Here is a 16,713-nt window from a genome sequence, read left to right on the forward strand (position 1 = left end):
AGTTATACCGGTGTTGGGAACATTTTCGAAATTGTTCTTTTTAATTACCGTCTATATAAAACAATTTATCTCCACTTCAGTATCACGATCAATCAATCAATCAAATCGTTTATTTGCATAAAACATGGTGGTCATGATAACACAGTAATATACATATAAGTTCAAGCATGTTTCGCCCGAAGATAATTTAGGCATGCAAAATAAATGAAAAATAGGTCGTCACATGATTACATTTACATTAAGTTATATATAATTAATTTAAATTCTTTTACATAAAAATTATTGTAGAAATTCCCTAATACTGTAATATACTTTATTCTTTAACAATTCATATAATTTAGTCTTAAATAATGTAATGGGCAAGTGTTTAATGTCATTTGGTAATCTATTGTAAATTCTGACACACATACACAAACAATTTTGATTATATTTTTCTACCTTAGGTACGTCAAAAAAAATTAGTCTATTGGGATTTCTATAATTTCGATGGTTCACGTCAATACTCTTAATAAACAAATGTAAATTATTTTTCACAAAAATGCTGGCTTCATAAATATATAAGGCAGGCAGGGGTAACAAACCAAGATCTTTAAATATAGGTTTACAGGATTCAAGCGGAGTCCTACCAGTAATTGCACGTATACATTTTTTTGCGCCAATAACACTCTGTTTATATTCGTACCATTTCCCCAGATAAGAAGTCCATAACGTAGGGTCGAGACTACATATGCGTGATAAACTGTTAACATGGTTGACATATTTGTTATATTACGCAAACATTTCAAGGCGAAGGCAAATTTGTTAATTCTTTCACAAACGTTTTCGATGTGAGATTTCCAATTTAATTGTTTATTAATGATTATACCTAAAAATTTAGTTTCGTTTAGCTCGTCAATATTCAATTCCTTATATCTAATTTGTAGTGATATTGATGTATTATTAAAGTTTATATAATTAGTTTTAGTTAAATTTATTTGCAAATTGTTATTGTCAAGCCATGTAGTAATTAAATTAATAGTTTTATTTATGTCAGCTTCGTGAATTTTAATTGTGTCAGTACAGATTTTACCCTTGGTAGTCACTATTATAGAAATATCGTCAGCAAACATTATACATTTATGATTGGTTACGTCAACTATGTCATTAATATATATAAGAAATAAAAGGGGACCTAACACACTACCCTGTGGGACTCCGTATCTGTTAAACTGGTAATCTGAAGTAAATGAGACCATCTCATTGTTTTTATTTAATCTAGACAGCACGACTTGTTGTTGTCTGTTACTTAAGTAACTTCGAAACCAATTCAAAGGGATACCTCTCACACCTAGAGCTTCCAGTTTTTGCATAAGAACGTCATGTGAAACGAAATCAAATGGTTTACTTAAATCAAAGAAGAGCACTGTGGTCAAGATTTTATTATTAATTTTGCTTAAAACTTCTTTCATTAAGGTAAAAGTGGCAAGTGTAGGTAAAAGTGGCAAGTGTAGGTAAAAGTGGCACGCACGATCGCACGCACGCACGCACGCACGCATGCACCATCCACGCACGCACGCACGCACGCACGTACGCTCTCCCGATGACCGAGCACCCGACCGCCCGTCCGCACGCAACACGTAGACACGCACGCACGCATGCACGTACGCACATACACACACACGCATCTGGTACTACTACAGTAATGTACCTACTACGATTTGTATTGTTTTGTATTTTGTGGTGAGGAATTAACATATTTATTATTGTTTACTATCACGATGTTTTTTGTGCAATTACTCCACTAGTTTGTTGAACGCAGAGAAGTATTCATTTGACCCGGCTGGATTCGAACCAATGTCTTCAGCATACCAGGCAGACGCTCTCCTAACCAAACTACGGAACGAACCAGCAAATCCCACGAACTTTTCTAAAAAATACGCTTAAGTAGAGCTCCTTGTGAAAGAGTTCGTCTAAGGAAATATTGCCACATAAACTATTTCTGCCGTCAAGCAGTAATGTGAACTGTGTTTTGGTTTTGAAGAGCAAAGGTGTTTTGTGACGGGACGAGCAAGTCGTGTGCCTGGTGGTAAGCGACACCGCTGTCCATAACAGTTGCAGTGCCAGTCACTAGCGCCCAACCCTAAATTACAAGCACACGGGACTCGGCAACTTATGTCTCAGGGTGTCTTGCGTAGTGGCAAGACATATCTTTGTGATTTATAGCGCTGAGTGGCATTGCAATTTCTATTGAAAAGCGTGTACCACCAGGCGCACGCCATGTTCGTCTAGTTTCTTGGTATCGTAGTAAAAATATTTGAAAACGACTTATTATTACACGTAACCAACCAACATCAGTGTCGTTATGCCAGTGTCGGCTAATGTGAAAACACGTAAGGCGTGGTGAATGTGGAATGCCATACATTTACTACTAAACGTATTTTCATGGGGTAGATAGCACGACGCGATAACGATAATGATAAGGGAAATAAATGTTTTGGTATTACGGTAATTTGATGAATGGATTATCAAATTCCCCATATTTATTTATTTAAATTAGCGCTATCTGTTTTATTAAACCACATATTGTCATGTTAGTCATCGTGGGGTGTTAAGAATATTCTCTTTTTTCTGCAATATTGAGAATGTTTTGTAAAATTAAATTAAAACAACGTCGAATTCGAAGTGTTCTCAGTAGATTTAGGAAACTAAAAAGTTAAGGTAAACGGGTTAAAATAAGAAAAAGTAAAAAGAATATTACCTATTCTTTGAATAAATTTCAAGTTTTATTTTATTAAAATATGCCTAATTTTTGTTTCAAATAGATTAGATAAAAGGTTAGGACGAGCCATTTTGAAGTGATACGCGGACTTTATTTTAAAATTATTTGTTTATTACGTAATGTGATTGTAGGTCAATGCCTAATGTCCTCTTTTTGACTCAGTAGGTTGGGATTTGAAATTATTGTCTCCGTTGAAGCTTAACCAATTATTTAAATTGTTTTTCAAATTCGTCATACTTACAATATAATAAATCGTTAAACATGATGTTCATTTCTGAATGACTTAATTGCATTATGTACCCAACCAGCGCGCTAATTGTCAAAGGTAAAACCAAAACCTTAAACCTCGCCAATGTGACACGTTGCCTACATTTCGTATCGCGCTAACTGTCAAAACAAAAACCAAAACCGAACAAAAAGGAAACGTTTGACGTGTGACATGTTACGCACATTTGGTATCGCGCTAATTGTCAAAGGTAAAACCAAAACCTAAAACGTTGCCAATTGGTATCGCGCTAAATATTTTAACGTTTGAACCACTTATGTAACCTTGGGGAAATGGATTTACCTTTGACAGGTTAACGTTTCTGTGGTAGTTAATGGAGAGTAACTTTTCACTACGTTTATCGTATATTAAAGATGTTCCACGGTTACTTAAATGTTTCGGGAAGTGCTTATGAGGTGGATGTGGCCTAAGAACGGGCTTTTAATGAAAGAAAAGCATAGAAAGACGATCACATTTAATATGTCTGAGGAGAAATTCCGCAAACGATATACCGTTTTACCACGGAATTCATTTCAGGATTGGTGGAAGAACTATGCCTACATATTCCCGTTAAAGGACGGTCTGTTGCATTGGATGTGGAGACAAAGGTAAGGGTTAAGTGAAATCCGATAGTTCTCAGTTTTGCATAATAACCAAATTTCTATACTGTGTAAGTCATTATTAATTTTGTTACAGATTTTAATAGCTCGTATTGTTATATATATTTTAACAACTGGGGCGTACCAGACCCCCCGTTGGCAAGTTCGTATCACACTTTCCCAAGCCAGTGTCAGTAAGGCACAAGCGGTAGCTGCTTCAAATAAACCAGTTATTATGAATGAATATGCAGCTTTCCTAAATGGCATGCTGAAAGGGATGGTATTAAAAGGTGGTGAGAAAATAAGCTTTAAATGTACATCATCTTTGTTAGTTCTTGTCTTATTTCCTGTTATTATTATCAAATAAAAATGACAGATATAGGTAAAATATGTATAGTTGTATAAAAATATATTACAAGGTTACAATTTATCTCTTTTAACACTTGACTTAATACAATATATCGTCCCCTTACAGTGAAGCCTCACATATGCATTTTCACAGTTTGTTTTTACTGATTTTTATTGAATAAAAATTAATAATGTAATATTATAGTATCTAAAAGAGGTATAATTTAAGTAATTAAAATGCTAACTACACACATTATTGCATTTACTATACTTTACACCATATTTTTATCTTCATCCTGAAAAATTACATAGAAATCCCATATGAGGTATTCATTCTAAGATGACGATGTATACCTATTGTAATTGTTTATTACCTAAATATCTAAATAGATGTATACTTTTAAGAGGTTGAAATAAAAAGAAGAGTGTATTTTTAGTTTATTTATTGCCTCAATCTACCCCAAATCATCCTTCAATTCTAAAGCGATCTTGCTTTTATTCTTCAAAGAAGTCGGAAACAAAAATATGTATATAGTAGTAGTAGAGTGGAGACCTAAATTTAAGACTGAGCCAGCCTATGATGAAGGGTGGTGAAGCTCTATACTCCTATGTGTAGTCTTGCTTTCTGATAAAGAACAATACCTCTCATGAGAGTAGTGACAGATAAAGCAGGATGGGTAGTTATATACATACAGTATGAAGCCAACATAAACGCCAGAATGTTTAGGGGCCATTTCAAATTAGATTTAAAAAAATGTTTATATCACTGTGGAAATATAAAGAGGACAAAAGTCTACAGATTAGACCTTCGTTCCTTATGTTCTTTCAGATTTCCACAATTGAACATATCATCAGCAGGAATTAAGAAAACATGTTGAAAACAAACCTTAAATATTCTATCAAAGGTTAACTGCCGGCACCAACTCGGTAATTGCTTTGCAAATGGCAGCTACAGATTGGGCATACAGATCATCTGCTTTGGCAGAAATAATAGCTGCCTCAGCCAGCACCCTGCCAGCATTCACTTGCTGCAAGAATGCTTCGCATGCTCGCAGCTCCTCAATGCATAAGAATTCTACCCGGCTCTGCTCCAACGCTCATTAGCTCGCTGTCAACGAAATAATAGATGTGATGTAATAAAGAGTGGGAAAGAATTTGCTCAAATTGAAAGTTACTTTGTTTTTTAATTAATAATAAAGAGTGAGAAAGTTACTTTGTTATTGAATTGTATGTTTGAAGTTATTTAGTTACTTTGCGCTAGAGTTGGTGTCCTTTAGAAAGGTTGAAAGGGCCTCTGCCGCAGTCGTTGCCGCCGTCGATGTGGCGTAGATTCTCACCCTGCTTTTCATACCATTCCATACCTGAATAACAATAATAACATTGCATATTATAGTGATATGAGTTCTGGTACAATAACGGTGAGTGATCCACTCACTGTATCCTATTACCTCTCATTATGACTCACCTTTTGGGATCTATTGCGGGGCTACAAAATAGCCACACACTCGCACCAAAGGGGTGCTGATAACACGCGCGAACAACGCCGAGCGAAGTCATTCTCAAGCCAAATCTTTGTGCGAATCGAACTCCAGCAAAGATGGAGCTGGCTTATAGTGGTCGCTCGCCGTCCGACCACATCCACATTGGCTGAAATACGAGCATCATTATTAATTCTACATTGCTAACATTTCGAAATTAATAGTAGTTAGCGTACCTATTTGATTGTATAAAAAGATACTATTTTATTAAATAGAATATTAAAACAGGAAAACAATGTGTAGGTACTTGCCTCTGCGTGTTTTATCTACAACAATAACACACTAAATTCAATTAATTTGGCTCAAATCACAACTCACATGTTTGTTTACAATAGAATTTTATGACATTTCTTTTACACACTTCTTTAAATCGCTCTTTTATAGACTTGAATTCGTAGATATTGACATTTCAGTGCGTTTTACGGCAAATTTTATCGGTTTTCAGGTAGTCAAGACACGTCTCTTAACGTTTCGTATGAGGTCATAGTTTTAGGTTTTGTTGGGGTTTTGGTTAACCCTTTAAAATTAATAGCGCGATTGCATTTTGTGCATCGGTAAAACCATTTATTTACCAAAACCAAAACCTGTACCGTTGAATGGTTAAACCTTTCGAAAATAGCGCGATTGGCCCCCTGGAAGTGCACTGACACGTTTACCCGACACATGTCTGCCCGAAAGCATTCGTATCGTGTACATACTCATCATTTTTTGTCTGCAATAGACACGACATATCTTCGTAGCTAGATCCGAGATAATTCTTGTCGTGTACAAGGCCATTCTCGTCTTTTCTGTTGCAGACTCGACGAATTTCTTAGCGTATACACGCGCCCTTAGTTTGTGAACCTTCGTCGACATGTAGTTTTATGTATACATATTATACATTTTCATTTTAGTAAAAACCTTAAAGTTATTTGTAAGTTGTAGTTCTTCCATGCACATTTGTGTGTAGGTAGATGTGTCTAAATATTGAATTTTATTGTTATCTGTGTAAATGCCAGTTAGATATGTCAGAATATGTTTTTTCGTGGTTAAGTGCATAGGCGTAATGTAAGTTATAATAGGCAAACTCCGTTTTTTGTCTATTTCTTTATTGATGGTTTAGTAACTAAGCCTGCAGGACCCTGACCCACAACCGGATTGAAACCAGCCACGGGAACAGCACGTAGAGGTCTGAAAAAATTAAAAATGTGTAGGTAAGAGCACATCAAGCTTAACTCTGGAAATTAAGGCGACATCTACCAAAAATTGCTTGCAAAAATAAGCCCACTGTTGCAGCTAAGTATTCTCTTTTCACTACCGACACTAACATCTGTCGAATAGCAAAGAAGTTGCAACGCTGTGCTCAAGAGGTTCACTAAATTTACACTAGATGGAAATTTTAGACTTGTAAAGTTAATAGTACGCATATCTACCGCAAGAGGGCATTTATCAACACTTAGTAACTCTAGTGGAACAGTTACGCCAAGTAAAGGATAGATGGCGCTTGCATAAATTGCCTGGGGGTTTGTTTAAATATATCACAATAGCTTACTTGAATCCAAGCTCTTCACGAGGTACGCCGAGCTTGGCAAGTTTTGCTTCGTAAGTAGCCAAAAGGTCGTCGTGGGCTTTACGTAAACGTGCTGCTTCGTAACGAAGATCTTCCACTTGCTCATCTTTCAATTTTAGAATTTCCTGAAAACAATTACTTATTTGTATTATTTAGCCCTAAATGAAATTCTAATTAGGCATGATGAAAAGACAAAGTGCTTCAGTCACTTCCCACACGTCTATCCGAAAATTATATCCTTGCAAGCTAATTGTACTCAAGACAAGTTTCAAGAAACGAGCGTTACACAACTTACTGAAAGTTCACTAGGTCCACCAATTTTTGATTCCAAATTCATAACTTTCTTTTCAAGACTGTCGGTTTTCATTGCTGCTTTCTGATAAACTTCTTGGATAGCTTTAGAGAATCTTGACTTTAACTCGTTTCTCTCGCTCACTAGTTTGTCAAATCGCTGTTGCATAATTTCATACTCCCACGTAAGAACCTCGAAGTGTTTTACAAGTGATTCCAGCTGTTTTGTTTTAGCCTGAACAGAAAACATTACTAATTTAATAATGTGCACCAACAATCTGTATAGGTAGATACAGTCAACAGCACATCAAGCGACTTTGTTCGAATATTGTCTACAGTGCAACGGAACAAGATCATGTTAGTTATGCACATTTACTTCGTTCATTGCGCAAGTCGTTGTAATCCAATCTATAGTATACATACAATAGGTAATCTTATCTGACTAGATACTTCAATATGGAAATTTAATTTAGAGACTCGGTTCTTTAGTGCCAAAACTAAAGAAAATAAGAAAAACCAAATTGACTGGAATTGAGTCTCGACAGTAACATAACGTACAATAACCGTAACCGACGGGTTAATTGGATTACGATTTTCTTTTTTTACGGATACTAAATGTTTGCCCAATTTATTTTTGAATAGGTAAATTGAGTTAGACATATAAAATTAAATTAAATAAAGTAAAATTCTCTGGCCAACATTTTGTGAACTTTTAACATAATGTTGTTCTTAAAATATAAAATAAATTACTCACTGCTAAAGACGCTTTGTCCCGATCGTAATTAGACATCTGGCGTTTAAGTTCCTTATTTTCTGCAATGGCTATAGCAAGAGGTCCTCTTAGGCCCCTCGTATCTTGATTTGCATCTTTTGCAATCTTTTCTGCTCGCTCTTTCATATTTTGCATTTCTTCCATTTGCTGCCTCAAACTGCTAATTAGACCTGAAAAATTTTTAAAAACCTATACTAATACCGTTAAATTTTGTTTATATTGAGTTAAGGCGAAATGAATTTACCTAGATTGTTTAAAGTGATATCGTTGTAATAACTTTTCAGATCCGTATATGCCCTTTCGTGATAAGCCACCAAATCTGACAATTGCTTATTTTTTCGCTCTTCAATTTCTGCAAGTTCAGTTCTATGTTTAACTATCAATTCATATTTGGTTTCAATGAGCTTATCTTCTGCTTTCTTTTCTATTACTTGTGCTTTCAAATCAAATTCTTCTATTGCTTGAGCTAGCTCTTGAGCTTGCTTCTCTTTAGCCCTTTTCAACTCTTCTTGAGCTGCGATAACTTTCTCTTTCGTTTCTTCTCTGAGGTGCCTTTTATCACATAATAAATTTAACTCCTGTTGGGCGTGTTCTTCTTCAGCGGCTTTTAAAGCTACTAAATTTTCAGCTTTTAAGGTGGCTTCAGCTGACTGCTGTTCATATATTAAAGTTTTGATTCTTTGCTTTTCTGTTTGCAATAATGCTTCATTTTGTTCTTGTGCTTCTTCAGTAGCCCTTTCTTTATTTTTTAGCTCAGCGTTAGCTTCTTCAATCTGCGTTTTTGTTATCTCCCAGAAAGTCCTTATTTTGTCTCTTTCAAGCTGAAAGTAATTCCTTTCTTCTCTCTCTTTGTCTAGTTCCTCTTTTACTTTGGTGGCAAATTGTTCAAGTTTTTCTCGAGTCATCTCCATAGTATCGACGCCATCGATGACAATCGCTAAAAACCATAACAACGAACATTATTGACATATCCGTTAAAACAATTTACATACAATCCACTATTATTTTACTAATACATACACAATGGTTTTTTGACAGCTTTTCCTTCCTTTGGCGGCTGAAATTATGAATGAAATGTTACATTTTTACAATAAATTGTGCCAAGCAAGACAAAATTCGGTATGGCTAGTCATATTAGGGCACACGTTAGGAAATAATCTCAGAGGGTCGCTGTTATCGAAATCGATAAGGAGGACTACATGTACCAGACAGAGAAATTCACTATTGTGACATTATTCGGAATACCCTGACCAGAACTAATTTAGAAAAGTTCATTTCCCAAACTGCTCTTATCGCGAATTGAACCCGGGGCTGCACCCAGCGCCCACAGCACATACCGTTGGGCCACTAAGGTCGTCGATTAAATGTTTTTCATACAAAATGAATAAAATTGACAATTTTTTTTAATGCTGATAGACTCAGTTTCACGAAAGATTTTATTGATTGTAAGAAAAGAATCGGACGTAGAACAGTAGAAGTTGGTCAAATTTAATAAAATGTTACCTATGCATTCTGTATGAAAAATCATTATAATAAAGTAGGTGTATACAATAATTGCCACTTACCATGTTTATGCTTTTAATTAGTGCGAGTAACTAAAAAAATTGATTTCGTTTCGTATCAAAACGTATTGTAACAAGTTTCCATTAGATTTAAAAATGAAAACACAGGCCTTTAATAAGAAAAACTTTTGATTTTTATGAACATCTATTTCAACTTGGTATTGATAAAGCGTTGTCAAGGTAAATGATGACGACCGGTGTAATTATTATGACGATCACAAGTTGGTTGTCATGACAACTATGGATACTATTTTGTAGCGAAAAACTTTAATGTACTGTCGTTGAAATGACCCATGCGCACTGCGATTCAAAAATCGCAATGCAATGATGAGCGTTTCCACATTACTGTGCACGTTTGTATTACGCAACCAAGCATATAATATCATATGTAACCGTACTCGAGAATAGCGTATTGACCAGTCAAGGGGTTTACAAATTTTCGATATTCGCATTCACATTGGTTAGGTAAGTCCATAAATTACTAACGATAATCTAACCATTGTGTTTTTATGCTCTGCTACTATTTGTTATTTATTATTCTATGACAAAATCGAGAAATAATGTTGCCAGTATTCTGGGCACATTGCCCCAGGGTACGGTACACCTCGAAGAAATTTTCTGTTTTTAAACTCTAAAATACTTTACTACCATGTTGAGCTTATTGCTATATTATTATCAGTTAGTTAGTAAAAAGCCGATCAATAATAATAATAAGGTGCACACGCTCATCGACCCGCACCAGGCAAACCCTGTATAGCGGGTGCCATGAACACACACATGGACAATCACAAATTACACTGAAACTCACGAGAGAAATAATAGGGGTTAAAGTATGAAATTGCCGATTTGTACTGAAAATCTAAATTGTTTATTTTTTAAATTTTTAACAAATTTATTTAATCAAAATAGTTGCCATTATTATCTATACATTGCTGCCATCTAATGGGAAGGTTATTAATGCCTTTGCGATAGAACTCCGACGATCTAGACTGCACAAACTGTGTGAAAGCATTTTGTATTGCCTCCTGGGAAGAAAACTTCTTGTCACGTAGATAATTGTCCAAATCACGAAAAAAAATGGTAGTCCGTTGGAGCAAGGTCTGGTTAATACGGAGGATGACGAATGGTTTCTAACTGCAGTTCCAGAAGGGTCAAAATGGTTTCTCGTGCTGTGTGAGGTCTCGCGTTGTCGTGGAGCAATAATGGTGAAGATCGATTCATGAGTCGGGGCTGTTTTACTGCTAGTTTTGTCAACATGGTTCAGAGTTCGGCACAATAGACATCTGCCGTTATTGCTTGACCAGATCGGAGAAAACTATAGTGAATAACACCATGCTGAGACCACCAAACAGTTACCATTACCTTTTTATTGGTAAGTTTTGCTTTAGGACACTGTTGTGGCATTTGACCTGGGGTCAGCCATTGCATTTTTCTTCTCCGGTTATCATAAAGAATCCACTTTTCATCACATGTTACAATTCGATCCAATATTCCTTAATTTCTGTACCGGTTCAACAAGGCAACACAAGTTTCAACACGCGTTTCTTTCTGCAGATCAGTCAAATCATGAGGCACCCATTTTTCGTATTTTTTTATTTTATTGATATGACGCAAGTGAGTCAAAATTGTGGGTAAGGTAACGTTAAACCATGCCGCTAATTCCTGGGTAGTTTGACTAGGATCGGCTTCCACTATCTCTCTTAATTCATCGTTATTCACCTGTGTGGGCGGTCTTCCTCGTGCCTCGTTCTTTAAGTCGAAATTTCCATCACGAAAGCGTTTAAACCAAAATCGCACGGTGCGTTCATTAGTAGACCCCTCTCCAAACGCAGCATTGATATTGCGGGCTGTTTCTGCCGCGTTAGTTCCGCGTCGGAACTCGTATTCAAAAATCACTCGAATTTTCGCAGTATCCATCTTTCTTGTCTAAATTGAATAACAAAAACAATTGAAAGTCGATATTCAAATGTTTCAAATTAAAAAAAATAAAATCACAGAAACCATTTGAAAAAAGTTTCATTCGAAAACCTCAAACCATGAAGATTCTATGAAAATTCAAAGAACCTATTGGAATAAAACGGCAATTTCATACTTTAACCCCTAATAAATGTAGGTCATACAAATATTTCTCCCGGCACGGGAATCGAACCCGGGACTACGTGGCAGTCCGCCAAGGTAACCGTTCGGAAGCAGTTAATTATAATATTATGTACGTAATCGAACCACTTATTTTATTTGTAAAATGGCTAGCACGTTCTTCTTCTTATCTTCCTTATTGGCGGTGCCCTTTTTGGATTTCGCCTGTATTGAGTTTTCCGCTTAGTAATTTTCGAGACTCAGCAGATTGTGCTTTTCACAGGGGATGGTGAGCTGAAAAATTTTCAGCTTTTTTTTTCAAGTACCTACTATAAATACAACAATAAGCAAACTCGTCCGTTATTTAATGGTATTTTTTAAACATCGAGCGAACGCTTGAATTCTGCCATATTAAGTGGCGCTTGTGAAGGCGCGCCCTAGGTACTAGTGTTCACACACAGCGCCGGCGGGTTTGCACACATACAAGCCGCGCTGCTACATTTGTATGGAGTTATGCTACTTGTTTTATCAGCTTGTGAGAATTGACGCAATAAAAAAGAGATATATGTCCTGCAGTGAGTTGGTGTGCACAAGTCGTGCGCCCGGTGGTAAGCGACTCTCCAATCCATAACAATTGCAGTGCCTTTCAGAGTATTAAATCGCAAAGATCTGAGGAGCACTACCGCTGCGCCCGTCACCCTGAGATATAAGTTGACAAGTCCCATCATGCCTGTAATTTCACCAGCACCCTTACTGCTCGGCGGCAGAAATAGATAAGATGGCAGTACTTCCCTGGACGAACTCTTTCACAAGGATCTCTGCTACTACCAAGTATGAAATATGCCTCATCTAAATTAATTATATCCTTTAATACGGGTACTTTCTTAAATGTTACAAATGTTGAAATGCTTTCTATGTATAAATATCATTTTAATGTAAACAACTATAAAAGTTCTGTCCGGAAATTATTCACTAACAAATTCAACCGCACAAATGAGTTTGTAGTGTCGTTAAGCAGCTGAATAAGGTGTTATTTTAACAAGATTGTAACATACAATAATGGCTACTTGTCAAGCAATCCCTGGATGCAAGTTTCTTATAACTCATGCCTCAGTATTTCATTGCTCGTGAATAATAGTAATCGTCGTAATTTTAATTGTATTTTCTCAAATATGTTCGAAAATGTTTGCATTACTTTCAAAAAACGAACATGGAAAGTTTGACTTCAATTCAAGGCCTGCAAAGTAAGTATGAAAATCCATTAGGCTCAACTCACACTGGCGCAGAGTCGAAGCGTCGCGACGCGTCATGTTTTTCAACTACAACGCCTGGCACCTGACGCCTGACGCGCGTCGACGCGTGACGACGCTAGCAATAGTGCGTTGAGACTTACTGTCCTCTTCTCTAATCTTTTAAATCTACCTATTATGAATGAACTATGTAAACAGGCAAAAGAAAAACTCATACAGTCAATTGCCTAGTGTTCATAATTGGGAGAATTAAAAATCCTGTACCGTTTACTTAAAAAAAAAAACGAAATGGCGTAACTTTTCAACCAACAAACTTAAATACATTTAGGCTTCTTGATTTAAACTATAGTGTTTAGGTAGGTATTCTTTTGTTTTGTCTTTTTTGTATTTTGGTTGCGAAAACGAGTGCTAATGAGAAGAGCGATCTCGTCCAGCAATCCCTTACGTCCCAGCCTCTACAATAATGTACTATTTCATCACACTTGTTCGTAAACAAAGTCGACCGTAATGTCCTATAAATGGGCTTTTGCATTACATTATCGCCCCATGGTTTACGTCAAGATTAATCAAAAAGTTCTTTTGCTCGAAAAACCTGAACGTATATTTCGCACATACTTGAAGTACTTATTAAAAAAAACTAAGCATTTACAATATTTTTACTAAATTTATTTTATGTATTCAAAATCTGCGGTATTTTAGGATATGGAAATTATTTATTTTCTATATTTAATTATTTATATCTATACTGTGCAATATATTTTAACGTACTGCATTAGTACATGGCGCCGCAAAAACAATATTGTTGAAACTTGAAAGGCTCAAATTATGTTGTTAAAAAATTTGCCTTTTTAAGCCTAATTTATATTCGACGGAAAATTTATACAAGGAAGTGAATTTGTTAACTGTTAGATAGCTTTATTTATTATCCATTACACTACATCAACACTCCAAAACACCTCGCCAAAACCGCAACATTGAACACATAGGTACACGGGATTTTTTTAATAAAATAAGTGTATTAAATCAAAACAAGCTACACAAAACTAAAATTGTTTTATTGTTCAAAGGATACTGACAAACCTTATCTTTCTCTAATACTGTATCTAATATCTTAATTATTATTTTTTCCATTCTTTCCGTAAAGTAAAAGACAAAGATTTGACACCATACAGCCAAGTCTTGGTGAAATTTTCTTTTTCTTTTTATATTTAAAACTGCAAACTTGTTACGTTTACATTCTCTTTGTTCACGTCTTTATTCACGTCAGCTTTGGCACACGATGCTGACAACAAAGTTTTAATTATTTGCAGTGATTTTATGAAACCCCTTAAAATCTAAATTTTCCTCTATGTGTACCTCCTCTTCCATGTGCTATGTAATTTGAATATATTTAGATAGTTTCCTCTTGGATGCTGAGCGAAAAAACAGCAAAATGTGGGGTTTTCAGTTTAATTTTGTAATGTACTCAGTTATTCTGTTTAGCCTATTTGTAATAGACTATGCGCTAGGAAATGGTTTAGTGGATACCATGCAAAAGTGGTTTTGTAATATTGTATGCTTCGTAAGGAGTGCTCTGAAGGAAGAAGATAAGCATTTTGCTCAGGTGCCGGGGGCCGAAGACAAAATTAATTTATTGGTGGTTATAGGGGAAGTAATTGTGCTGTCCGTAACTATGATTGTAAGTTTCAATTTTAAAAGCCACCAAACTAATAATTGTCCCTGAGAAAATCCTTTAGACCTTAACTACTTTCAGCTCTTGAAAAAATATAAACGGCGGCGTGGAATAGACCGCATTGATCAACTCTTGCAAGAAAGCAAAGAGGCAATACGCCAAACCAATGAATTTTTGGAAAAATGGCGTTTGAGACGGGTTAGTTCTATTTAACCATTCAAATATTGAGAGACTACTATACCTCTTTTAAATTATATTATTAAAAAGTTGCTTGCTGTATTTGGTGCCTAACGAAACGGAATTTATTACTTACAGCTAAACTGGTATTTGCCACCAGATTATACCTATTTAGATGAAGAGCCGCAAGAGATCAAACCCCTAAAATTGGAGGTGCCGGTTCTTCATATGGCTATTATTGATGTACGTCAGTCAGTAGATGCACATAGCAAGGTTTACATTGTTTACAAACTTTAGAATAAAAAATTGGAAAGTAGATTTTAGACAAAGACAAATTGTAGGTGTTGTAGCAGTAAAACAAATAATTGTTCTAGAATTCTATGGTATTTTTGCCTTTGCATGTAGTGTACGTACTCGTAGGTATATAAATATTTTTAAGCATGGCTGTTTTACCTTACTTTTCATCAATTTATTTTTGTGCTTGAGAAACATAACATTATTACAGAGGATATACAACTAACTATACAAGTGCATTTTCATAACCGTAATATGTAATTTGGTAAGAAAAGAAATGAATGTAAAAGCGAATAAGATGAAAGTATATGCTATGAAATTACAATTAGTGGTGAGAATTCAGAACAGTGGAAGAGTTTGAGTATCTAGGTAGGTAGTCATTTAACGAGAGACGATGGAAAATGATGATGATGATGTTGAAAGTTATAAATTAGAAGGCTGAAGCTTAGCACGCTTTCATGGATAAGGAACTGTGGTGAATGGTGGATAAAGCAGAAGAAACACGAAAGTTTGGAATGGAAGAATGGTTATATAGAAATGTGACGTATTACGTGTGGTAACTCTGAGAAGCACAAAGAGTTATAAAGTGTTATAAAATAAGGTATGTTGTGGGTGAAATGGAGTACTTAACTAAGATAGAAACGGTTATATCATGTGGAACTGTGGATAATAGTCATAGCAAATGATTTACGACAAAGTTTGAGTTTCAGACTATTTTGTGACCGCAATTTAACTCGGTAACATGTCAAGATTAACCGTTTGTGACATAGTTTTTTTATGGTGATTAAAATAAAACTTTATTAAATTATTAATTAACTTGATCTTTTGCGGTAAATTATTTCTAGAATAATTACCACAACTAACGTAGCCATTTTAATGTAATTTTGATACAAAATGGTCAGTCCTGTAAAAGCATGCTTAAGGCAATTACAGTTTGTTGCCTCTGAGGTACAAAAGTTAAAACTACAGTATTAGCGGTATGCTAATATAACTGATAATTGAGTTGCAACCGTTTTGCAGACACGAGGTACAGCCAGAAGTCAACCGGAGAGTGGTGACGCCGGAGATTCAATCAATTTCACAGATTCTGCGCTTCTTTCTGTTTCGTCTATAATGGACGATGATTCTGAATATATGGCTGAACAAGGCGTTGAAGAAAAAATCAGTGAAGAAACGCAACCAAAAAATTTAGAATTCCAGAATCGATATTTATGGGACGTCATGGAAGAGGACTCTAATTTGGAAGACTAATAAAAGTGATCTTTTGTGCAAAATTCATGTAAAATGTGAAATTAATTGTTCATATAGTAATCGTTCGACAATCAATAAATTTTTTTGGATGTATTTGTTACGTTAAGTGTTTCAATTAGTCATTTGGCGTTCAACTAAACCTTACAAAACAATACTCTTGATACCAATAATAAGTAGATACTTTGTGCGTAGATACGCACAAATGCTACTTTTATCCTGTAATCCTCAAAAAGGTGTCTGCTGTACCGCACACTTCGAGTGTCAAATGTTCATAATAATGACAGGATAAAGGACCTAAAAGCCGGCAGATA

General features: G+C 35.5%; 2 protein-coding genes across 4 annotated transcripts; one reads left to right on the forward strand and one right to left on the reverse strand.

The window, feature by feature from the left end:
- Nucleotides 1-6,587: 6,587 nt before the first annotated feature.
- Nucleotides 6,588-9,853, reverse strand: LOC113228376 (dynein regulatory complex subunit 4-like). Its single transcript, XM_026461655.1, has 7 exons — nt 9,686-9,853; nt 9,141-9,177; nt 8,365-9,057; nt 8,103-8,290; nt 7,353-7,583; nt 7,040-7,182; nt 6,588-6,678 (listed from the first exon to the last, which is right to left on the reverse strand). The coding sequence occupies exons 1-7, from the start codon at nt 9,686-9,688 to the stop codon at nt 6,588-6,590; spliced, it is 1,386 nt and encodes a 461-aa protein (XP_026317440.1). The 5' UTR covers nt 9,689-9,853.
- Nucleotides 9,854-14,335: 4,482 nt separating this feature from the next.
- Nucleotides 14,336-16,464, forward strand: LOC113228616. 3 transcript variants are annotated; one of them, XM_026461972.1, is made up of 4 exons: nt 14,336-14,686; nt 14,762-14,878; nt 14,996-15,130; nt 16,172-16,464. In XM_026461972.1, exons 1-4 carry the CDS (start codon nt 14,441-14,443, stop codon nt 16,400-16,402), a joined length of 729 nt encoding a protein of 242 aa, XP_026317757.1. In that variant the 5' UTR covers nt 14,336-14,440; the 3' UTR covers nt 16,403-16,464. The 3 variants fall into 3 exon arrangements, with proteins under 3 accessions (XP_026317757.1, XP_026317762.1, XP_026317768.1); XM_026461977.1 differs by having other exon boundaries at nt 14,996-15,100; XM_026461983.1 differs by having other exon boundaries at nt 14,996-15,070.
- Nucleotides 16,465-16,713: the final 249 nt, after the last annotated feature.

The sequence above is a fragment of the Hyposmocoma kahamanoa genome, unplaced genomic scaffold (assembly GCF_003589595.1).
Source record: "Hyposmocoma kahamanoa isolate Upper Pololo Valley unplaced genomic scaffold, ASM358959v1 100021, whole genome shotgun sequence".
Lineage (NCBI taxonomy): Eukaryota > Metazoa > Arthropoda > Insecta > Lepidoptera > Cosmopterigidae > Hyposmocoma > Hyposmocoma kahamanoa.